This window comes from Plecotus auritus (assembly GCF_963455305.1).
Source record: "Plecotus auritus genome assembly, chromosome: 9".
NCBI lineage: Eukaryota > Metazoa > Chordata > Mammalia > Chiroptera > Vespertilionidae > Plecotus > Plecotus auritus.
Window position 1 is genome coordinate 113,880,765 of NC_137783.1, and position 24,785 is coordinate 113,905,549.

Below are 24,785 nucleotides of genomic sequence, written 5' to 3' on the forward strand. Positions count from 1 at the left end.
TAAAGTACAGCATAAGGAATATTGTCAATAAAATTCTAACAACTCTGCATGGTGTCAGATGGGCACAAGACTTACTGGGATGATCACTTAGTAAATTATGTAATGTCTAATAACTGGGGTGGTGTACACCTGAAACTAATATAATATTGTATGTCAACTGTAATTGAAAAAAAAAAGTAGAAGTGTCTTCACAATAAGTGATTCCATTGATCTTGGGTATTAGATACTGGAAAGCAATGCTAGAGTGATGGCAAAGAGGTGAGAAGGCCCATGAGAAAGGTCTATCCTATGGAGGTTCTAGGTGTTAACTCATCAAAAGTTGAGGACCTATAGGGTGGACAGTGTATCAGATGGGAAGATACAGTAATAAAACAACAACAACAAACAAGCTCTCTGATCCCATGGAGCTTATATTCTGGTGGGGAGTTCAGACTATTAAATATATATATTAGGTGGTGATCAGAAGAAAAATCCAGCAAGGAAATATCTCAGGAGCGATTGTATGGGTGTCCGAGCCAGCTAGGCTCAAAAGAGCAGACTCCTCTGATAAGGGAACATGTAAGGAGAGAGTTGAATGAAGTCAGAGACATGCAGATATCAGGCAAAGGGTCTTCCTTGCAGCAGTAATAGCAAGTGCAAAACTCCTGAGACAGCAACCTTTTATTTTTGGTTCTTTAACATTGGGAGGGGTTTTGGTGGACTGAGAAAAGGTCAAACAGATGGTGGCTCACACAGGCCACTCCTCTCTGGGGCCTCAGTATGTCCATCCGTCCAGAAGAGGTAAAAGGAAATCATGATCTTTACTCTAATGAGGTTGCAAATTGATGTCTAACATGCAGTCGGGTAAAGAATGTGTTTGAAGTTAGAATGAGGAGCCCTTGTTGTCCCAGGTGTGAGATCTCTTATTCCCGGATAGTCAACATCTTTTTCTCCCGTAATTTTCTTACTCTGACCCTTTTTTGTTTGCCCATCTATCCAGGATTCTGTAAGTACCTTAGGAGCCAGGCCTGGGCAGGAGGAACCAGGAGAATGGCTACAATGACTTCAGCAATACTAGTGGACATACAAGATGAAGTGACCTGTCCCATCTGCCTGGAGCTCCTGAAAGAACCCCTGAGCATAGACTGTGGCCACAGCTTCTGCCAAGCCTGCATCACAGAGAACAGCAAGGAATCGCAGATCGGCCAAGAAGAAGAAAGCAGCTGTCCCGTGTGCCAGACCAGCTACCAGCTCAGGAACCTGCGGCCTAATCGGCACCTGGCCAACATAGCGGAGAGGCTCAGGGAGGTGGTGTTGGGCTCAGGGGAGCCGCTGAAGGTGATTCTTTGTGCGCACCATAGAGAGAAACTCCAGCTCTTCTGTAAGGAGGATGGAAAGCTGATTTGCTGGCTTTGCGAGCGGTCTCAAGAGCACCGTGGTCACCGCACATTCCTCATGGAGGAGGTTGCCCAGGAGTACCAGGTGGGAGCCCACGTGGAGGGAAAGTAGAGAGGAACAGAGTTCTTGGCAGGAAATTTTAATTTTTGTAGTTTTCCCATTTAGTTAGAGGAATGAACCTAGAAAATTCCCCCTGGCCAAGAATAGAGACTTTACCAGTTTCTTGCTGCTCAGTATCAGCTCTACATGTCCTTTTGAGAAGAGGATGCTGCTGGGGGCAAAAAGGGAGGTTAGGAGCATTGAGTGTGGAGGGATATGGTGGCAATGAGAAGACTTGAGGGACTTCGTAGTCAAGTTCTTTCCCTGGGACGAAAGAGAATCGCCCTGTTCCTACTGGTGCCTATCACCTGTGTATACCTTGGCTGTCTTGGATTTTCAGTTGAACAAGTTTCTTCTGAGATCAGCATGCTCTGTCCCATTCATTCATGTCTAGTCACTGAGACCATTTAATGCTTGACTTGATGTGTTTCTTCCAGGAGAAGTTCCAGGAGTCTCTGAAGAGGCTGAGGCAAGAGCAGCAGGAAGCTGAGAAACTAAAAGCTGTGATCATAGAGAAGAGGACATCCTGGAAGGTAAGGGAGACTCTTCCTAAACCTGTCCTGGGGGTTGAGAACAAGGAAAGCTGGTCCTGTCCCCAATTTGGCTAGAAGAGCTTCCCTTTGCCTAGTTTGCCTAGTCCTTCTCTGCAACCCTTCCAAACAAAGCTCTTGTTCCTGGTGCAGGACAGGGGAGAGAAAAGGGAGAGTTAGGAAATGAATATATCAAAAGGGTATCCAGGTTTTTCACCACAGTCAGATAGGAGAGGAACCATGGCCATTAGCAGCTTCTAATTCCTGATTCTGGACTTTGTTCTACAGTTTCAAGCTCTGAAACTTGGAAGAACAGGTTAGGTACAGGCCGATCATTCCTACCTCCTCTCTCAAAATTGGATGGGGAGGCTAATGGAGAGGTATGAAAGACCGGGGAGGCTGCTTGAAATCCAAACCTCACCCAGGAATCACAGTTTACATCTAGGAGGCCTCAATAAGTCCACCGGAGGCTAATGTTCTGGAAGAGTGGAGGGGAGAATTGAAGAAAGACCAGGTTCTGCAGGACTTTCCCCCTTCACTCCTCCTCTACCAGTGAGACCTGGCCAGGAAAGCAGTGCTGAGCCTGACTTCCCACCCCTTAGAGAGGAGACCCTCAGCTCCACAGACTAGCAGACTCTCTTCCATGTCCTTGAAGAATCAGCTGGAACCTGAGAGACACAGGATCCAGAAGGAGTTTAATCAGTTGAGAAGCATCCTGGACAAAGAGGAGCAGCGGCAACTGAAAAAACTGGAGGAGGAAGAGAGGAAGGGGCTGAATATTATGGAAGAGGCAGAGGATGAGCTGGTCCACCACAGCCAGGCACTGAAGGAGCTCATCTCAGATCTAGAGCGTCGGTGTCAGGGGTCCACAGTGGAGCTGCTGCAGGTAAGACTCATGAAGGAGCCCCCAACCTGAGAGTCAGGCAAAGAGAGACTAATATTCCTACCATTCTGACACGGGACTGATATCCTGATGGAGGCAAAAATAAAATTTATTTGACCCTGGGGTGCCTCTTCCCTATTATATCTCACTTGATTTATATACTAGAAGCCCAATGCATGAATATTCATGCTAGACTGGGCTTTCTTTTCCCTGGCTGCTGACACCACCTTTCCACTCAGCCCCTTTCTGCTCAGGCCCTGGAGCCACCTTTTTCTGCTCAGGGAGCCGCCTCTTTCCACTCCAGCCCCACCTTCCCATGCTGCCCAGAGGCCCTGAGAGACTGGGGGGTGGGGCAGAATGCCTGTGTCGTCGCCATGGCAATGAAGCAAGCATCCTGCCCCCCCTCACTCTGTGCCTATGTATGCAAATTAACCGCCATCTTTGTTGGGTTAATTTGCATATCACTCCTGATTGGCTGGTGGTGTGGCAGAGGTATGGTCAATTTACATGTTTGTCTATTATTAGGTAAGATAAAAAGTGGTCCAAAAGTTCAGTTGATACTGTGGTGGAAATCTACTGTGTCCAGTGATGTTCTATTGGAACATTAATCAGTCTTGACATTATTGACATATTGGGCTAGAAAAGTTCCTATGAGGGGCTGCCCTGTATATAGCAGGATGTAGCAGCATCCCTGCTCTCTGCCCCCTAGATACCAGAAGTACCCACACCCAGCTGTGACAATCAAAAAACCCTCCAGACATTGCCAAATGTCCCTTGGGGGGAATATCTCCCACCTCGCCCTGTTGAGAATCACTGGCCATTAGGCACCTGTTGTCGATGATACTCTATTATGATTTGTCATGTGCTTTCACTCACTTTCATAGTAGATAAACACATACCAAGCTCAAGTGCTCAGAGATTCTTATGCTTTCACTCTCTTCTCTAGGGCAGAATCATTCACCATGTTGTAATAGGAGTTTGAACTGGTCTTTTAAGACACAAGAAGACTGAGCTCTGGTGTGTGTGTGTGTGTGTGTGTGTGTGTGTGTGTGTATGTCGGGAGGGTGCAAGGTGTCCAATATAGAGAGTTTTGGTGGTGGAGCTTGAACTGAGGTTAAAACCTGAAGAGTTGTTTTTTACGTTGAGTGAACAGTATGAAGTTGCAGAAAGCACCTTGTGACATTCTGGAACTTTCAGGCCCTTCCTTATTTTTTGTTTGACTTGTTTTCCTCTTGCTCTCCCTTTGCCAGTGTGATAATCATTTCTTTACTTATTCTTGGGCCCCAGCATTAAAGTCAAAAGGCAGTTACTTTCTACCTGTTAAAGCTTTTCTTCATTGACTGCTTCTGATTTAACATCTTTATTTTATCCTTCTTGCCCTTTTTTTTCATTTTTGATATTGGGTTACCCTAATGTTTTCTTCTCTTCACCCCTTTGCCCCCCAGTTCTAGCCCCTGCACAGACTCCTCAAATTGTAAACATTGCTTCATAAGTACAGAGGAATCAATTTATATTGCTAGTCCAGGTATCTGTAGGCTCTAACACTCATTAGTATGGCTACCCAATGGACATTTTTAAAAAATGCTTTTATTGATTTCAGAGAGAGGAAGGGAGAGGGAGAGGGAGATAGAAACATCAATAAGAAGGGAGAATCATCAATCAGCTGCCTCCTGCGTGCCCCCCACCTGAGATCCAGCCCACAAGCCAGGGAATCGAACCATGACTTCTGGTTCATTGGTCAACACTCAACCACTGAGCCACGCCAGCCAGGCCCCATGGACATTTTCATTTGAGTTTTCTCTTACAGTCCATTTTTCTAGAATTTGCCCATCACAGACACAGTCTTCCTTCTCTTTTCCATGTCTGTGTGGCATTGTTGCTCATTAAGATTTGGGCAGCTTTCAAGTTTCAAAATGTAAACGATGAGAATAAAGCTAACACAGGAGATGTGCAATGGCACCTGGTTGGATCATGCCTTAAAATTGCTGCAATCCTAGATATTTGGTATACGTGGGTACATCCACCACCTCCACCACTTTCCATATTTGAGCCAATTTGAGCTGTGTTTCTGTTAAATGCAATAAAAAGTTACGTAGATCAAACCATTGGCCTTTTCTTCAGTCACTGAAGTTTATAAAGCAGGAGTTAGAGAGACCAAATAGGCCATGAAGTCATTCTATTCAAATGAGGCAGATGGTGGCAGCAATGACCTTGAAAAGCAGGTGGTTAACAAGTTAATGGTGTGAAATGGACTGGCTTGGTCTAAGATGAGACATCAGTGTGAATATAAGGAGGTTTTTATGGCAATACTTTACCTAAATTTGGTGACTGCATGGATGGCGGTATCACTGAAGAAGGCCGAAGATAGTAGAGGAGACCTCATGTTTGCAGAAAAAGTAAATTTTCTTTTAAAAATCTTGAGTTGGTGATGCCTGTGGCTCATTTGCTGGGGTATACAGTAGGTCCTCGGGTTACCTCGGAGATCCGTTCCTACGGCACGACGTAACGTGATTTTTGCCGTAAGTCGGAACCCATCTACATAAGCACCTACGTCACTCACATGGAGCACATACACAGCAGTAATAAAGTGAAACAGGAAAAAAAATTTAAAAGAAAGATAACAATTCCTGACCTTTACTTGTGGTAAATAAATAATAAAAAACATAAAGCACATACGTCGAAATGACGGAACTTTTTATTTTATAAATACTGTAAATGGGAGATGGCGATGTAACCACGAAGCGATGTACAGAGTCCGACATAACCGGAGGACTGCCTGTGTAAGAGAGATCTGAGAAGTACGGAGCTGGGAATCCATATGTATGTGTTGAACTCAAGAAAAATAGATTAATTCAACAAAAGGAGCATAGACAGAGGAGATGAGGTTTAAAAAACAAGCACATTTGCCCTTGCCGGGTTGGTTAGAGCATTGTCTTGAGGCACCAAGGTTGTGGGTTTGATCACTGGTCAGGCCACATACAAGAAGCAACCAATGAATGCATAAATAAGTGGAATAACAAATCAATGTCTCTCTTTCTCTCTCAAAAAAATTCAGTAAATAAAATTAAAAACAATATTACAAAAGAAACACACTTAAAGCCCTGTATCCTCAGCAACCAGAATGTAGAGGACAGAAATTATGGCTTCAGCATGGGATATGCTCTAGGACTGTGGTCGGCAAACTGCGGCTTGCGAGCCACATGCTGCTCTTTGGCCCCTTGAGTGTGGCTCTTCCACAAAATACCACGGCCCGGGTGAGTATTTTGAAGAAGTGGCGTTAGAAGAAGTTTAAGTTTAAAAAATTTGGCTCTCAAAAGAAATTTTAATTGTTGTACTGTTGATATTTGGCTCTGTTGACTAATGAGTTTGCCAACCACTGCTCTAGGGCAAGGCACAATATCTGGCAAATATAGGTAATGTACATATGTAACATTACACACACACACACAGTTGTGAAAATAAAGGTACCAATGAATGAATCATCATTTCCTGACATGCCTATATAGGGTCTCACGGACAGTGTGCTTTCACGTTCTTATCTCTACCTTGTGGTCTCTATATCAGTCATCAATATTCCCATCATATAATGGGGTGGTAGGGATGGGATGAGGAACCTGAGTGAGGCTGTACTGGAGGACAGGGCTTATGACTCCTAGACTTAACCTGTCTCTTTTCTTCCTAGGATGTGAGTGATGTCACAGAAAGGTATGTGCAAGAGAACACGAGGTGGTTCCTTTGGAGTGACAAAAGATTTCTGCAGCCATCCGTAGAGTTACCTTGTGGTCAGTGGGAAAGGAAAAGAATCACAAGGCAGAGAAGATTTAGGACTGGTGTCTCGAAATACTCATCATGAGAATTTTGGGGTCCCCCAAAATAAAGGGAATGGCCTGATTTCTATGGTAGGATAATTTAGGTAATGGGAGGTCACAAATTGAGAACCGCAGTGCCCTTAAGGATAAAGGGTTACAGTATCATTGATTCTCCTAATGCCCTGTGATGGAAACTCCTTTTCCACAAATCTCCATGCCTGTTTCCAGTCCTGATTCTAGTAGTTTATGGCTATGTCAGAATACACAGGGCTTTTCATTGCCCCTGTATTTTATCCGAGGGAAGTTTCCTCTCTACATTGTCCTATCCCAAAGTTCAGCTTTTGAGACATCTTCCTTGAATTTCCTTTTCTCCCTTGGCTTTGGAACAGTTCATATCTTGCTACCTAGTTCTCCTCACACTTCCTTTTTTTTTTCAATTTCAATAAAAACATAGACCTGAGGTCTTGAGAAGAGTGATTTTGGCCTGAGATCAAAACACATACTCTGTACCCCATACTCCAGAATCTCATCCTTAAAGGTGACATCCAAAGTTGCCCACACACTAGGTCCATGAGAAATATGGAGCCTTGTCCCTTGCAAAGTCTGCACTCTTAGTTTGCATGTGAGGACATCTTTCTCCAGCTGGCATAATTCTAAGTTTAAGTGAATCCTAAGATGCTGTTCTGAAGGTCTTTCTTTATAGTCTTCTGGTAACCTTGGAGGCTTAAAGTCAAAAACACTTAAGGAAGGAGCCCTTTACTTGGTGCTCTCAAAGCCCCAGTAACAGGTTCCTGGTATTCTGCCTGTCAGCACACATTTCCATCCCCTCATGGTAGACCCTCTGGTTGGCACTAACATTTTAAATATTTTGGTGGGTTTGTTTTATGAGGTAGCAAAGGATTTTGCAGCCATTATTTTATTGGCCTGAGATCAAAACATACACTCTCTATCCCATACTCCAGAATCTCATCCTTAATAGTGACATCTAAAGTTGCCCACACACCAGGTCCATGTGAAATATGGAGCCTTGTCCCTTGCAAAGCAACAGCAAACAAACATAAAAGAGGCTTTGAGGTGTTAAATCTTATCAAAGTTTACAGATGGTGAGAAGCTAGTTTCTTGTCCTGGTTTTCTGGCCCCAGCGTCAGGGCTCTTTGGGGAATGATGTTAATTTTCTTCAGGAAAGTGTTCACCCATGGGCTTAGGAGATGAATGACAGTGGTGCTGGAGGAACCCAAGGTCAGCCATATAGGATATTCATAATGTCTGTGCCCTAGGAGTGAGTACTGGACTCTGAAAAAAACAGAAGAACTCCCCACCAAGCTGAAGAGTGCATTTCGGGCCCCAGATCTGAAAAAGATGCTACGAGTGTTCAGAGGTGAGGAGATTGAGGAGACAGAATTTGGATGTGGGATGATTGTAGTAGTAACATAAAAAGAACAGAGAGTATAGTTAGTATTTGGAAATAGCGGCTAAGAGAGAGTCAGGTAAGGAAAGAAACACCAGACCAGAGCCTGTTTGTTCTACACATGATTGACTTTTTGTCATTACAGAGCTGACAGATGTCCAAAGCTACTGGGGTAAGTAGAATCATAGCCTCTTTAAGCTGCCATGTTCTGATCCTCTTTTACATGGGAATCTTCCCAAACATACAAATCCCACCCTCCCCACCCCACCCCCACACACAGGTATAAGCTGGTGATACTTCCGTCCATCCTCCCACCACATAGTTCCAATTCCTCCCACCCACTTCTGTGTCTCCTCTTCTCAGTGTCATAAGACCCCTGCACCCCTTGTCATCTGCTGATGTTGTACCTTTTCCCACAGTGGACGTGACTCTGAATCCATACACAGCTAATTTAAATCTTGTCCTGTCTAAAAACCGGAGACAGGTGAGATTTGTGGGTGCCACTCTGGCTGGGTCTCACCTGGAAGAGCACTATGACTGTGGCGTCCTGGGCTCGCAGCATTTCTCCTCAGGAAAACATTACTGGGAAGTGGATGTGGCCAAGAAGACTGACTGGATCCTGGGCGTGTGCAGCGATGCCGTGGGACCTCCATTCTCTGTCAACCAGTTTGCGAACAATCGCAATGTTTACTCCAGATATCAACCTCAAAATGGCTACTGGGTGATTGGGTTGCACCATAAACATGAATATAGAGCCTACGAGGACTCTTCCAGTTCCCTGCTCCTCTCCATGACCGTGCCCCCTCGCCGGGTTGGGGTTTTCGTAGACTATGAGGCCGGCACTGTCTCCTTTTTTAATGTCACAAACCACGGCTTTCCCATCTACACCTTCACTAAATATTACTTTCCTACCACTCTTTGCCCATATTTTAATCCTTGCAACTGTGTAGTCCCAATCACCCTGCGTCGCCCAAGCTCTTGAACATTCTGCTGCCCACACCCACACCTGAGGAGGACCCTTTGAGGCTTTTTGACCTTCTGTTTTCTGCAGTCTCCCTCCTTTTTCTTTGAACATTTACTCAGGGCTATGATGCACTGGTGGTGACAATGAACATCCTTCATTAAGTAATTACAGCTCTAGAGATAGGTGAGGGGTAACTTTCAGCCTTTTACTATTAATCATGGTATTTTTTTTTTTTTTTTTTTTTTTTTTTTTTTTTTTTTGGTCAATGCATAGGATCAAATTTGGGAAGTCCTCTTAATTTGCTATAAGTTTTTGTTCTGAATGGAAAATTGAGTTTCAACAGATATTGTCACTAATGATTGAGATAATCGTGTCATTTTTATTCTGTTATTGGAGTACATTGATTTGTTTCAATGTTTAAGCCTAATACAAATTCCTAAAATAAGACACTATCATTTTTCATGTGCAATACTGAATTTGTTTAGCTAATACATGTCTTAGATTTTATTTTTCTCTCTATTTATAAAAGAAATTGACCTGTAACTTTACATTCTTATAATATCACAGGTTTTATAAAATGCAATAAATGAGCAAAGAAATTGATGTGTGTTTGTGTAAGTACATATAAGAGTGCTAAAGCCTATTATGTTAATTTTGGGGGCTTTAAATTTAAAGAAAGAAATTCTGACCAGTTTTTACTACAAACTTCATGGTTCTTAAAATGTTAAGAGTAGTAATTGAAAAATTAAAACAAAATCTGTCAAGTGCATTGAAGTACTAAAAGGAAAGAGGAAAATGATCCATCCAATATAGATTATTTTAGGAAGAGAACGATTTCTTTCCATTTCTCCACATCCCCTTTCCTTTATGCTCAATATGAACAGCCAGTGAGTGAGCAGCTATGACTCTGGTAGAGAGGTGCTATATGCTTTTGGAGCCAACTGTAAAAGCAATTATGAGGTGGAGTGAGGGTGGGAACAAATATCAAGGAGTTGACTAGAGCTAATGTCCAGTCGGTAGCCAAGGGCCACTGGCAATTCAAATGTGACTAGTCTGAATTGAGACATGCTATATGTGTACAATGTACACCATTGGTTCAAAAAATACTATAAAAGATTGTATTATTTTTATATTGTAGAGTACAATCATAATATTTTGGATATATTGTATTAAATAAAATATATATTAACTTCACTTGTTTTACTTTACTTGTTTGATATAGATACAAGAAAATTTTAAATTATATATGTGGCTCGCATTACATGTTGATTGGACAGCTTATCCTGTAGTGCAATTTCTCCCCATAAGGGGGCTCTAGTATAAGGAAGATGTCACTAGTATATATCTACGTGGATCCTCTACCTCTCTGAGGCATTTGTGTACTGGCAGAGAGAAGAGAATATGAACATATCTAGAAATTTATAATTTGGAAGATCATAGAAAGGGGTCATGGCCAGAGAATAGATTGTACATAGTCTGGTCTCTGTCTTTAGCCCTCAGGCTGTTGGACATTTGAAGTTCCATCGTGGTTTGAGGAATTATTAGTTCATCCTCCTGGCTCAGCTCTAGTTAGTTAGTGTCTGTATGAGATGAAGTATAGGTCACAGTAAAATCCCAGTACTGAGTTACTCTAGGGCAGTGGTCGGCAAACTCATTAGTCAACAGAGCCAAATATCAACAGTACAACGATTGAAATTTCTTTTGAGAGCCAAATTTTTTAAACTTAAACTTCTAAAACCACTTCTTCAAAATAGACTCTTACAGGCCGTGGTATTTTGTGGAAGAGCCACACTCAAGGGGCCAAAGAGCCGCATATGGCTCGGGAGCCGCAGTTTGCCGACCACCGCTCTAGGGTAAGGTTTCATTGGGGAGGTTAAATGTGTGGGAGACCAGAGGCCAAATGCACACCCATTCTTACCTGGACTTTATTCAGAGGAAATATGAAAGGAGACAGGAGGCAAACCAGTGCCCATGTGGCTGATGGAAGTTGGGGGATAAGAGATGATGGTAAAAGAATCTGTAATTATGCCCTTTTCATTTCTTTTCCCATGTAGTAAGTTCCAGATGAAAGGAGTTAGCCCAGCTGTCCTCTCCCTATGGAGGTACCTGGTGAATGACCTCAGTTAAATAGGAAAATCAAGTGCTTGCTGGGATGCTGTAGGTGAGATGTGGGGAGAATTTAGAATGAGTTTGCAGCCCTGGCTTTCTCTGGGGGGTGGCGGGAGGGTGTCTGGGCAGGGGCCTCCTGGCCTTGACATTTTTGGCGTGATGCAGTAGGCTAAGCTGCTATGAACACTAAACCCAAAAACAAAATGAATCAAATAAATTTATTTATTGCTTATGTAAAAACATGAATATAACTAGGGGGTGAGTGGCACTATTCCACATGGGATGCATGCGGCAAGCTCCATCTGTGGCTCTGCCATCCCTGAAGACAGTATTGCCATCAACATCAAGACAGCAGAAAGGCAAAGAAAACTGGGGAGGCAGTTTGTTTCTTAAGTCCTTAGTTCTTATGTGGAATTCATAATTTCTGCTCACAACTTTCTGTTACTTGAGAATAGCCATGTGGCCCCACCGAACTACAAAAAGATTGTATGATGTCTAGCCACATGCACACAAGTACAAGCAAATTTCCAGGGAAGGAAAATGCAGATTTTGATGGATGCCAAGTCGCCTCATGTCCTGGAACCTTAAGCAACTCCTCTTCCTCATTCCAGAAGATCCAGGATCTCAGATTTTTTCTGGGCTGTTTATTCCATCCTGTAGCCTAAAGTTCATAAGGAAAAGACTGAGTGAGGGCAATGCTGTTGCCGGAGTCTTAGGCAAGTGGTATACTTAATCCTAACATTTTTCAACAAGCCTGTTCTTGCTAGAGCTGGCATTTACATTTTATTCTACTTTAAAGAAAAAAATTTGGAGTGAAGGGCTTTTAAACATTTTTATTGTGATATAATTGACATGTAAATTGCACATATTTAAAGTCTATAATTTGATAAGTTTTGACTTGTGAAACATCACCATCAAGACCATCAAGATATCCACCCTCTTCAAATGCTTCCTCCTGCCCCTTTGTAATCTCTACTGTCTCTGCCCACCTCACCCCCATCCCCTAGGAACCACCTTCTGCTTTGTCTCAGTGTGCGTTCTCTAGAGGTTTATATAAATAGAATCCTTCAGTTTTATTGTCTGGTTTCTGTCATGCTCCAGATTGTTGCTTATATTATCAAGAGCCCATTCCATTATTATTGCCTTGTAGTATTCTATTGTATCAATGGGTCATTGTATCAATACAATTATATTGTATGTAAAAACTTACCCATTTGCCTGTTGATGCAAATGTGGGTGGTTTCCAACTTTTGGCTACTACAAATATAGCTGTTGTGAACATTTCTGGTAAAACTCAAACAGTAAACACATGCTTTCTCTTGTGGAGCGAGTGTGAGTGAATGACCACTGGAGTCCAGACCAAATTAAAATGTAGGGAGCCTTTAATAGCCGGCCAGCTACTGCTCTCTCTCTCCACGCAGGGAGTCCAGAGAGCAGCCCCGACCCTTTGTGCGGGACCACTTTTAAGCACATTAACCACATCCTGTTTTTATAGAACAAGTAACCCAAGACAAAACAGTTTTTCCTAAGCAACGTCAGGATCATGCCATTGATGACCATGTTATTTACAGGGTCATCCTGTTCTTCAGAAAGCTGACAGTGATCTATGAAAGAAGGCCTACGTGCTGGGAAGGGGCCATGAGACCGTATCTCAAGGCCTGGCCTGGTGTCAGCACTGACAACTCTTTCTGGGGCATAGTCCATGGTCTCTCTGGAATGGGCAAAAGTTCCCACTCTCCAACACTTTCATTTCTTGCCTAATTGCCTAGCCGCAAAATTGCTGGGCTATATGGTAGTTATATGGGTAAGGTTTTTGAAGCTGTCAAACTATTTTCTAAAATGATAGTACCATTTTACACCTGACTTCAGTTGCTCTACATTCTTGCCATGGCTTGGTTCAGCTTTGGGAGAGTGTGGGGATATGGGGAATAATAGGAATAAACCAGAGGGATCTAGGAAAATGAAGCAGAAATTTTATTTCTTTAATGTGACCTTTTCTCCTTTTTTTCCTTTTGGTTTAAACTGGCCCCATTTAGCACTCTGACTCACCATCTCACTCTCCCTTGCATGTCCATTCCCTTAGTTATTAAGCCATCAGGACAATGAGGTTCTAGTCAGCAACAAAAAATCTTTGGAACAAAGCCTCAAATCTGTTGACCACAGAGTTTCAGTCAAACTAGACTTTAGTTGTGTTTCTGTTCCAGACCCAGCAAAGAGGAACCACCCCACCGGCCACACCCTCATGACACCAGACAGGTTGACGCTATGGCTGACATTAAGACCTAATACAATGCTCAACTTCTCCCCGCCTTGGCCCTGACCAGCCAACAGAACCCACAACCCCAACTCCCTTAGTCGCCATAATTAATGATTTTCCACCTATATAACCCATCACCTGGAAGCCATCAGGGGGCCAGGTCTCAGAGTAATAGCTCACCTGAGACTCTGGGTTTGGTGTCATTTCCTTCAAAATAAACCTTTACTTTCTTCGCTACAAACTCCTGTTTGCGATTGATTGGGCTTTGGTGTCTACAGGGGAACAAACCCCTTTACTTGGTAACAAAAGCTGCCACTTTACTCCTGTAATGGTTGCTATCATCCTCCGGATAATTTCAGTTCTCTCCTATGCCCATATAAACGAGTCTCCATGGTGTGACCCTTGCCCACTTCTTGTGGTATCTCTTGTTTACCTGGAGCTCCAAGTACAATCTCATGGAACCAGTTGCAGATTACAACAAATTGCTTATCCTTCATTCTAGCCATTTCTGCCTCCCAGAGATATAACTCAACTGCAAGTAATGCACCAGAGGAACTCTTGATACTCTAAGGTGAGTATCCAAAAGTGACCATTATTTTCTATTTTTAACACATAGTACATTTGGTAGAAGGTTGGCCTGGATAAGTCTTTTTTTATTTTATTAATTTCTTTATTGATTAAGGTATCACATATTTGTCCTCATCCCCCCATTCCCATCCCAAACCCCTCCCCACGCATGCCCCCACCCCCCTGTTGTCCGTGACCACTGGTTAGGCTTATATGCATGCATACAAGTCCTTTGGTTGATCTCTCCCCCTTACCCCCACCCTCCCCTGCCTTCCCTCTGAGGTTTGACAGTCTCATCGATGCTTCCCTGTCTCCGGGTCTGTTTTTGTTCATCAGTTTATGTTATTCATTATTTCCCCTAGATGAGTGAGATCATGTGATACTGGATAAGTCTTTGTGTGGGAGTTCTGTGCATTATAGAATGGTTAGCTGTATCCCTGACCTCTACCCACTAGATGGCAGCAGCCTTCCCCGTAGTCATGACAACCAAAACTTTCCGACTTTGCCAAATGTCCCCTGGGGCAAATCTTCCCTCCCCACCCCACCCTTCTACAAACACTGGGTTAAAGCATTACTCTCTGCAGTCGCCCTGAAGTACTGCCACTATTTGGCCCAGAAGCTCCGTCCCCTTCCTTTTCCTGCCAGCCCCAAGAATTTCACTTTCACTTCTCAGCCAGTTCCTCAGGAGGAACTACTTCATGCAGACTGAGCCCCGGGTTGGAGAATGAACCCTGACCAGAACTGCCCCGTCTTTTCCTCACCACTTAAACCAGGAGCCAAGACATCTCCGCTGAGACCTGAAGGTGTGTGGGGAGGTTTATGGCAGGCCCAGCGTGGGAGACTCGCGGAGAGAGGTACTAGGTGAAGTTAGGTGAGGTATTTTGTGGCGCAGATGTGCTCTGAAGGGAAGAAAAGCCAGCTGCAGGCTTCCTACTCTGAGTGCAGACACAGAGCAGCGTCTGGAGAGGGACAGCTTGAGAGAAAGTGTTGAAGAGGCAGAGGGCCTTGTTTGCTTCCTGGAGGGACCCTTATTTTTCCAGGCTGAGTTCATCCCCATCCTCTTCCTATTCTATAGTTTTTATTACCTATCTTGCTGAAGGGAACTGTAATCTCTCTCTCTCTCTCTCTCTCTCTCTCTCCCCGTCTCTAAACCTCTCTCTCTATTAAAGAGATAAACAGAAAATCTCTTGTACTCACTCCACTCCGTTTGTAAAAGATGTCCCTGTTTTACAAATGTGCGAAAGCCTAAGCTCCTACTATGGGGCATCAGATAGAATGGAGTCATGGGGACATGGCCAAGGGTAATTTTGAACCTGATTCTTTCAGGCCCCTCCTGCAACCACCGAGGGGCTGTCTGTGGCCTTCCTGACACATCCTCAGCTGCTGGCCAGTCTGAAGACAGCAGGCTAATGATTGGTCTGCTGCCGGCCCCTGAGGCCGCCTTTTATCCTGTGTCCTCCTGAGCTTCAGTCTCAGGGCTCTACTTGCACTTCCCTGAATAGACTGCTTGCTCTTACTTCAGTAGTTCATCGACCCTGACTGGTGTCCTCACCTGCCTCAGAGCTCTTAGACACACCTTTGCTGATTGTTACCTCTGCTGCTTACTGTTTTTCTTTGTTCAGAGCTCATTAATAGGGGTTGACTATTGCTCAGAAGGAGACCAAGGATTCAATGGTCTTGCTAAGAAGTTTAAGGGGGCAGAGGGGAAACAGGAGACATCTGTAATGTTATCAACTATATATATATGAAATAAAATAAAAAAGAAGTTTGCTCCGACACTGATTATGTATCATCCTAAGGTCATTAGGGAATAATTTGCACACCATTGACATGTCACATATTTTCTGACACATGCCCATTTTATCCTATACTCCCACTTTTCAGAAGTCACTGTTACTGCCTTCCTGGGACTCTATGCCTACCCTAGAGAGGGTCCATTTCTGCCCAGATATTGTCTCCCAGGGTCAAGAACAAGGCCTAACGCATGAGATAAAATAGATGTACTTATTTATTTTTTTAAATTTAATTCATATGAATGAAAGCAGGCTGCTGCTGTGAAAAAGTGCATTGAATATCCATTCAACATGCAAAACATGTTAAAAACATATAAGAGCTTACATTCTAGTTGGGGAGAGATCATAACAAATTATAAATAATTGATGTGGTATACAAGAAGGTGACTAACCCTGGCTGGTGTGGCTCAGTTGGTTGGAGCATTGTCCCATACAACAAAAGGTCGAGGGTTCTATTCCCAGTCAGGACACATACCTGAGTTGCAGATTCGATGCCCGCTTGGGGTGGGTACGGAAAGCAACTGATATCTCTCTCTCTCTCTCTCTTTCTCTCTCTCTCTCTCTTTCTCTCTCTCTCTCTGAACAAATCCTCAGGTGAGGATTTAAATAAAAAAAGGAGTTGATGTCAAAGCAGCTGCCACCAGAATGACTATGATTATGGGGTAATGTTTTTAAAACGTTGAATTAGGGTGAGTGACATGCTGAAAACTTTGCTAGAGCTCTTGGGGAGAAGGGTCATTAATGTGGAGGAGATTTAGCCTTGGACTCTAAGGAGTGGCTGAATTAGAGACTCTGAGCCTAGATGAATGGGGAGGGGCAGTTGCAGTGTTTCTGAGTTCACCAGGTCTCTGGATGCCAAAAACAGGTCCTACTTTCCCCATTGGCAGTTCATGACTCAAGACACCAAGGGAAGTAAGTATCTAGGATATTGTCTGAAAACTTCAAAGGAAATCCTTTCTGCACTTCACTTCTAGGATACACTTTCATTTTATTATCTAACCTGCAGAGAGGCATTGATTTTGCCTTATTATAAGTCCAGATGTGAAAAGAATACTCAATTGTGGGATACAGATGTCTGACACAACCAGCTGACCTGACAGTTCCATCAGGCAGATGCAACTTGTCTTCCTTTCTCTAACTCCCTGACTGCTGCTCAGCTCTTGGGCCACTCTTAAACATGATGGAGTCACTGCCCGCCCATGTGTGGGGCTCTGCCTTGTCTGTACCTTTCTCTTTCTGTGATCATTATGATGGCAGGTGTTTTGACATCAAGTCCTTGTAGTCCCACTGTGATGTGAGGTCCACAACCCCGTGGGAGAAAGCATGCTCTGTTCCTCTCTTCTCCATAAGTTCTTGGTGTTTTTCAGCATCGGTTGGATATTGAACAGAATAAAACATAACAGAGAAGTGCACACCTGTGGTTGGCTCAGATCTTCCATTGTAATCATGGGTAGAAATTATCATTTTATGTAAAACCCTGTTTTTGTTAGTCACCAAAGCCTGATCTAATCAATTGCCACCACAGAAAGGGGCTAATAGTATATGGACTTTAGACAATTTTTAGTATCTGTACCATTGGCTGGGTTGCTCCTATCAACCCCTTTTTATGGAAGTCATATTCCTCATCAGGTTCAGTTCATGAATCATTAGAGAAGTGGGCAGATTCCTAGGCCTATAGGTATCTCTATACAGCTTTCATTATATCCACATCCTTTCTTTTTAGAGCAAGGGGAAGGGGAAGATTTATAGTTTGTTACACATCTCAGATCTTTCACTATCAAATCTTTCAACTATATTAATAACCTAATGCTGCTGTAACAAATTACCACAAATTAGGTGGGTTAAAACATCAGGGATTTATTCTTTTGCAGTTCAGGACAACAGACGTCCAAAGTCAAAGTAGTGGTAGAGTTGGAGCTTCTGAGGAGAATCTGTCCCCCCTCTCTCTCTTAGTTTCTGGTGGTTTCCAGCCATCTCAACAGTCCCTGCCTTGATTCTGTATTACTCCAACCTCCGCCACCATTGTTACATGCCCTTCTTTCTTATGTGTCTGTGTACCCTTTCTTCTTCTTATATTAACTCTGGTCATTGGATTTAGAACCTACCCTATTCCAGTATGACCTCATCTTAACTTGATTACATCTGCAAAAACCTCAATGCAAAATAAGGCTACATTCACACAGGCAAACATATTTGTGTGAGGGACACAATTTCAGTCCATTAGAAGACATAGCAAGACATTGATAGCCACTGAGGTCTTCTCCACTCACCTTATAGCTCCTTGTCCATATTTAGCCCAGGCTCTAAGAGTCAGTGTCACCATGCTACTGCTGATGGACCACCGCTATACTTCCAGGTTTGATTTGCCATTCCTACTCATGTGACAACAGGACATAAACCAGCCAGGTTTACTTAGCTTAGCAAAGGCATATAAGATAGGAGACATAGCACGTTGGCATGACTGCCCGAGGTGAGCTCTAAGGAGAGTTTGTACGGAGTTCTAGGAAGTACTTTATAGCCCCCATGACAGGTCTTTTGTAAACAAGAGACTGTCCCTTTTATATTGTTTAAGAAGTGTCACATTTCTAGACCCTTTAGGCTCCTGTATTGCAAAAGGCCTAGCAGCTGTCTGCACACCAGCCACAGTGGTGTTCTAAGATCAGTAGAAGATGCTGTGTCCTCCATCAATAGGGCATTTTTATCCCTAAAATATTTTTCCTCTTTACCATTCCATATTCCCTTCTCATCTTTTATCTTTCAGCCTAATCCTTACTTACTCAAAGGGGATTTTTTGATGATCTCCTATTTAATTTCCCCAAAACGTGTAATTCTGTGTGGTGGTGTTTATCATACCTACCAGACCTCTGAAAGAGGACCCTGAGGACATTCTATTCACTCCAATTCACTTACTAAATTGAATAATCTTTGTAAGTCACTTGATTTCATGTACAGATCAGAAAAAATGGAGTATTCTTATTTTTTAAGGATTTTTACATGAGGAATAAGTAGGTCAAAGTGATGTGTAATTGTAACTGGTTAATAATTGTTAGTAATAAGATTACTTCCCTATAGTGGTCCTTGCTGTTTCCATCAGTGTTGCTGGGGAGTAAATATGAGAGGGCTTTGTGTGGGACAGACTGGAAACCATTTCTGTGGTCCCAAAGCTCACCTATCAGTGAACTGCTAATTAAAGGAAAGATAAAACAATGATTTTTAAAAGAAAGTCTAATCGCCTATGGAGAAATGAGGTTCTTTATATATTTATCTAGTATTGTGTTCCCAGACAAGTGCCTGTTCCATGTGTGGATTACACATTAGGAGTAGGATATTTAAGGAAGGCTATCTTATATTATACAGTGGTAATAAGAAAAAGATGTCAAATAACACACCAAATGATGCTTTGGTGGTTGTGCTGTAGAAAAGTTAGTCATATTAGACATGCAAGAAGGGAGTTCCGTGAAATATAAGAGGAAGTCACGCAAATGTCAAGGGAGGATCATTCCAGGCTGAAAGAAAAACAAACGCTCTGGGGCATTGGTGGCTTACCCAAGTCACTGAATTCATTTTTCCCCTTTCTTTTTTAATGTCTTTCAGTTTTTCAGCCTTGACCAATCTTTAAAGTGTGCACAGTTAGCATCCCTTTTATTTGTGCCATTCTTATACCATATCCTTTTAATCTGCCCATCCATCTAGGCATCTTTAAGCAAGAAGAGCCTCAGGAAGAAACCAGGGGAGTAGCTGCCATGGCTTTAAAATTCCTGGTGAACATGAAGGAGAAGGTGACTTGTGCCATCTGCCTGGAACTTTTGACAGAACCCCTGAGTCTAAACTGTGGCCACAGCTTCTGCCAAGCCTGCATCACTGACAACAAGGACTCAGAGATCGGCCCAGGAGGGGAAAGCAGCTGTCCTGTGTGTGGTGTCAGATACTCATTTGGAAACCTATGGCTTAATCAGCATCTAGCCAACATAGTAGAGAGGGTCAAAGAGGTCAAGTTAAGCCCAGAGGAAGGGCCGACGAAAGATCTCTGTTTGACCCATGGAGAGAGACTCCGACTCTTTTGTAAAGAGGATAGGAAGGCTATTTGTCAGCTTTGTGAATGGTCCCGAGAGCACTGTGGTCATCAGATATTCCTCATGGAGGAGGTAGTCAAGGAATGCCAGGTAAGGCGCAGGATGGAGGGAGATGAGGTGAAAGATAGTACTCAGTGGGAAATCCATCTTTCCATCCTACTTTACTCACCACAGCATTTTAGTACTGACTCCTGTAATTTCCTTCCATGTGTCACTTACTCTATGCTTGGCTTCCCAAGCCAGAGGGACATCACTGTGTATTCCTTCCATTTACATAAAATATGAGTCTAAGTACAGACTTTGGCCAAGAGTGAAAGGTTTTCCTCTTTTCTCCTTCATCGTGTGGATGGAGAATTTCTTTCACAAGTTTAGCTCTCATTGGTCCTTCCAGCAGGACAGTGGCTGTTAACATTGGGGATGGGATGTGGAAAGAGTTTTAATAAGAGGATAGGACTTTCCTTGGCCATAACAGAATCAATATTTACTCTAAAAAGAAAGAAAATCAGGCTACTCTTGGTGAGGAGGTAGTGACTTTCATCACCCAGGAATTAAGAAAACATTCACCTCCTCAGATTTTCTCCCAGGTCATAGATTATAATCACCAGATTCTAATCCAGCCATGGGCAAACTACGGCCCTCAGGCCGATCCGGCCCGTTTGGCTGTTCTATCCGGCCCGCGGAGCCGAAAGAGTGGAGGGTTCTCTTGCTCTCCCCTCCACTCCTTTACTTTGAATTTATATTAGTTCACACAAACACTCCATCCATGCTTTTGTTCCGGCCCTCCGGTCCAGTTTAAGAACCAATTGTGGCCCTCGAGTCAAAAAGTTTGCCCACCCCTGTGTAAACCAGTCTCTTCTGAGATCAGCCTTATTTATTTCTCATTTATTCTCTTTCCAGGTGCTAAGAAAGACCATGGCTTGACTCTGGTATGATTCCCCTCTCTCTCACAGGAAAAGCTCCAGACAGCTCTGGACAGGCTGAGGAAGGAGCATCAGGAAGCTGAGAAGTTGGGTACTGACATCAGAGAAGAGAGAACTTCCTGGAAGGTAGGAGGAGACTCTTCCTGGGTAATTTCTGACACAGGAATCTTGGCAGAAACTTCCATGCCAATCATCAGGAAGCCCTTTTCTCTTCATTCCCTGACATTGAATTAGTCCAGAAGCCATTTGATTAGTTCTCTTCCTTGTCCTGTCTCTGTTGGGGGTGGGGGCAGGAGAGTAGATGTTACAAGTAAATATATTAAATTACAAATTGTACACACAGATATTTGGAATTGAGAGCAAATATAGTCTTAATGGTGAGGAAAGCTGAAGAATTCTGTCTTCCATCCCTGTTTTCCAGTGAGGCTCTGACACCTCCAGTGGAAGGAAGACAAGATTCAAGGTTTAAATGTGAGCGTGTGGGAAGGCATGAATGTCCAGGACAGCTGTCTACAACCTAAACCTCACCCCAGTTTTATACTTGTTCCAGCGTTAGACTAAATAAGAGAGTCTGAGGCCTTTTTGGTTTATACTGAAAAGGAAAAACAGCTTTCCCCCAAATTGTTTCCCTGTTTCTACTCCTTTCCTGGTTAGAACTCCCTGAAAAAAATTTTTTTTCCTGGCTCCTAATCCCTTTCACAGTAGGTTCTCAGGCTGAGAGACTCATTACTTCTCTCTCTTGTTTCATCTTGCAGAATCAGATACAGACTGAGAAACAAAGGATACAAACAGAATTTAAACAGCTTAGAAGCATCCTGGACAGTGAAGAGCAAAGAGAACTGCAGAAACTGGAGGAAGAGGAGATGAAGACCCTGTATGACTTAGCTGAGGCTGAGAATGAACTGGTTCAGCAGAGCCAGTTGCTGAAAGAGCTCATCTCAGATCTGGAGCGTCGCAGTGAATGGTCAGCCATGGAGCTGCTGCAGGTAAAAAGGGTGACCCAATCTGAGATTCTTAAAACACAGTCTAAATTGCCTTCTCTTCAGTGCCCTTAGGCTCTAATCCTGGTGTTGACACTAAAAGGTTCCTTTGACCTTGTAGAGCGCCTGAGAATGAAGTCAACAGAGAGGGAAGAAAAGAGAATCATGAAACACAAAAAGGCCAGGATTTGCGCTGTCAGATCCAGAGAGAAGTAATATCTCTCTGGACGCAATTTTTTTTTTTTTAACTCTCTGCTAATATAGAGAACAAAACATTCCTTTGGTTGTAAACCTGGCCAGTGGCATTAAGAGTAAAGCCAAATACAAGGAGTCCCCAAAAAATGTTTACACACTTTTTTTCTGATAGCTCAATTGATGTTTCTTTCTTTTCAGATTTAACCCATTGAATAATTAATAATTATTCAAAGTGTGTATACATTTTGGGGACACCCTATATATTGATACATATTGTTCAAAAACAAATCAATCCATAGTGGTAATGATGTGGAAATGCAGACAACCAAAATAAGTTAAGGATATGGAAATGACGAATTGGTAAGATGTTTTAGTGTTTGGGAAAGGGACTGAATGTGTATTTTAACCATTTTGACAAGAAGGCATAAGAAAGAAAACAATTGGTGAATAGAGATTCTGTTTTAGATATTCTGAGTTGCTGTTATGTTTCTTCTTTGCTGTGGAATGTATTATTCTGGATACATGACGAGACACAATGGACAATGATTAGATATGTAAAGTTTGGAATCAACAGCACCTGTGTGTGAGTTAAAATTAAAAAAACTGGAAGAGGTTTTCTGTACATAACATCATGCATTCTGCTACTAAAGAGAATTTTACTTCCTTTCCAATATAGATGCTTTTTACTTCTTTTCCTTGTCTAATAGTCTCGATTGTTAACACAAGTAGTGACAGCAGACATCCCATCTTGTTCCTGATCTCAGGGGGAAAGTACTCAGTTTTTCATTTTCATCATTCAGTGTGATGTTTGTTCGCTGTGGGTTTTTCTTAGATACCTTTATCAGGCTGAGGAAGTCCCCTTCTATTCCTAGTTTATTGTTATTACTGTTTTGTTTTTATCTTGAAAGGCGTTGGATTTTGACAAATGATTTTTTTTTCTGTCTTTTGAAATAGCTATGTGTTTTTTTATCTTTTGTTCTATTAATATTATGTCTTATATTGATTGCTTTTATGTCAACCAATTTTGCATCTCTGGAATAAAAACAAACAAACTTGACCATGATATATAATATTTTCTATTTTTTCTGGATTCAATCTTCTACAAATAGTTTAACAGTTTGTTTCTATAGTCATAAAGGATATTGGCTTATAGTTTACCTTTCATGTGATGTCTTTGTCTGGTTTTAGCATCAGAATAATATTGGCCTCATAGAGTGAGTTGGGAAGTATCCCCTCCTCTTCTATTTTTTGAGAACAATTTATGAATTATTTGTAATATTTCTTCTTTAAACTTTTAGTAGAATTACCTAGTAAGGCCATCTGGGATTAGATTTTTCTTTGCTGGAAATCCACTCCAATCTCTACGTGTTTCATGTCTGTTCAGATTTTTCAATCCAATCTCTACATGTTTCTGATCTATCAGATTTTCCAATCCAATCTCTACATGTTTTAGGTCTATTCAGATTTTCTATTTTTCCCTGAATCAGTATTGGTAGCTTCTATGTTTCTAAGAACTTGTCCATTTAATCTAGGTTATCTAATTTATTGGCATACAATAGTCCCTAACCTTTATAATATTTAATTTCTATAAAGTCAATAGTAATGTCTCCTTTTTAATTACTTATTTTAGTAATTTTCCTCCTCTATCTTTTTATTCTTAGAATGTCTAGCTAAAGGTTTGTCAATTTTGTTGATATTTTCAAATAACTTTTTATTTTTCTACTAGAGGCCTGGTACACGAAAATTTGTGTCCCAGGGGAGCGGGCCTAAGCCGCAGTCTGGCCTCCCCACTGATCAGGGAAGGCGCCGCCCCCATCACCCTGCTGCTGCTGCCACTGCTGGCTGGCCTCCGGCCCTCGCAGCTGCTGTGGCTTTGTCCGGAAGGACCTCCAGTCTATGCAGTCTAATTAGCACATTACCCTTTTATTATAGATCATTTTTCTATCCTTTTTTTTTTCATTAATCTTGCTCTAATATTTACACTCCTTGATTCATGTTTTCTTTCTTCTCCCTAGGACATGAGTGGAATCATGAAATGGTGCGTATGGGTGACCAGGAGTGGTGCATTTATGAAGAAAGGTTTGTAGTCATAAGAGTTATTTGGTCATCAACCAGAATGAAAACTCTCCCAAAGCAAGAAAAGTTAGATGTAGTATTATTCTAAATTGCTGAGGATTTAAGCATCCCATATTTATTGAGAATGAACCAGATTCTATGGTAGTGAATTCAATGGTTGAAATTCACAATTAGAGCCAGTAAAGATAATAGGGATAAGGGACTTTACTATCAGACTCTTATTACTGCATTCAATTCACTCTCTGTCTTTACTCTGGTTCCTGTGTTTCATACATGCTTGTCTCTATCATATGCAGGGCCCCATCGAGCTCTAAAATAGATTATGGGGCAACACCTTTATATTTACTTTGCTTAACAGGAATAGAGGAAACCAGGCCATTCTACAAGGTTCTCTTTCGAATTCCAAAAACAAACCTTGTGCCAAAGCCCCTTGTGCCAATCATTAATGTCTCTTATTCACACACTTTAAAAGCTTAAATAGGAAAGTATAGCCTTTGTGTCTGAAGTCGCCGATTTATCTGGCAGCTTCAAGTTTTTTACAAACACATGCAATTCTAACCATTTTTGTTCAGTAGACAGCTTTTCCTTTGCCAAGTGTTTTTAACTTTTCCCAGAATACCTGACATCTCAAATGTTATTTGTGGGCCATACCACTGGAGTTCAGGCTTTGGACTGGGGCACAGGCTCAAAGGCTCTCCAAAAGGAGACCTGTATCCCAGCCAGGATCTGCAGCCTCACCACTGAT

The 24,785-nt window shown here is 42.4% G+C and overlaps 1 protein-coding gene across 1 annotated transcript in view; it reads left to right on the forward strand.

Annotated features, from left to right (window-relative positions):
* Positions 1-1,038: 1,038 nt before the first annotated feature.
* Positions 1,039-24,785, forward strand: part of LOC308233673 (uncharacterized protein) — a gene marked incomplete at its 5' end in the record, with an annotated part of 28,139 nt that continues 4,392 nt past the window's right edge. The window contains 11 exons of the mRNA XM_080640646.1: positions 1,039-1,461; positions 1,914-2,009; positions 2,662-2,892; positions 6,572-6,594; positions 7,976-8,076; positions 8,252-8,278; positions 8,526-9,080; positions 19,490-19,959; positions 20,820-20,915; positions 21,545-21,775; positions 23,980-24,002. Coding sequence (XP_080496772.1) covers positions 1,039-1,461; positions 1,914-2,009; positions 2,662-2,892; positions 6,572-6,594; positions 7,976-8,076; positions 8,252-8,278; positions 8,526-9,080; positions 19,490-19,959; positions 20,820-20,915; positions 21,545-21,775; positions 23,980-24,002 — 2,276 coding nt within the window. The remainder of the gene's footprint in view (positions 1,462-1,913; positions 2,010-2,661; positions 2,893-6,571; positions 6,595-7,975; positions 8,077-8,251; positions 8,279-8,525; positions 9,081-19,489; positions 19,960-20,819; positions 20,916-21,544; positions 21,776-23,979; positions 24,003-24,785) is intronic.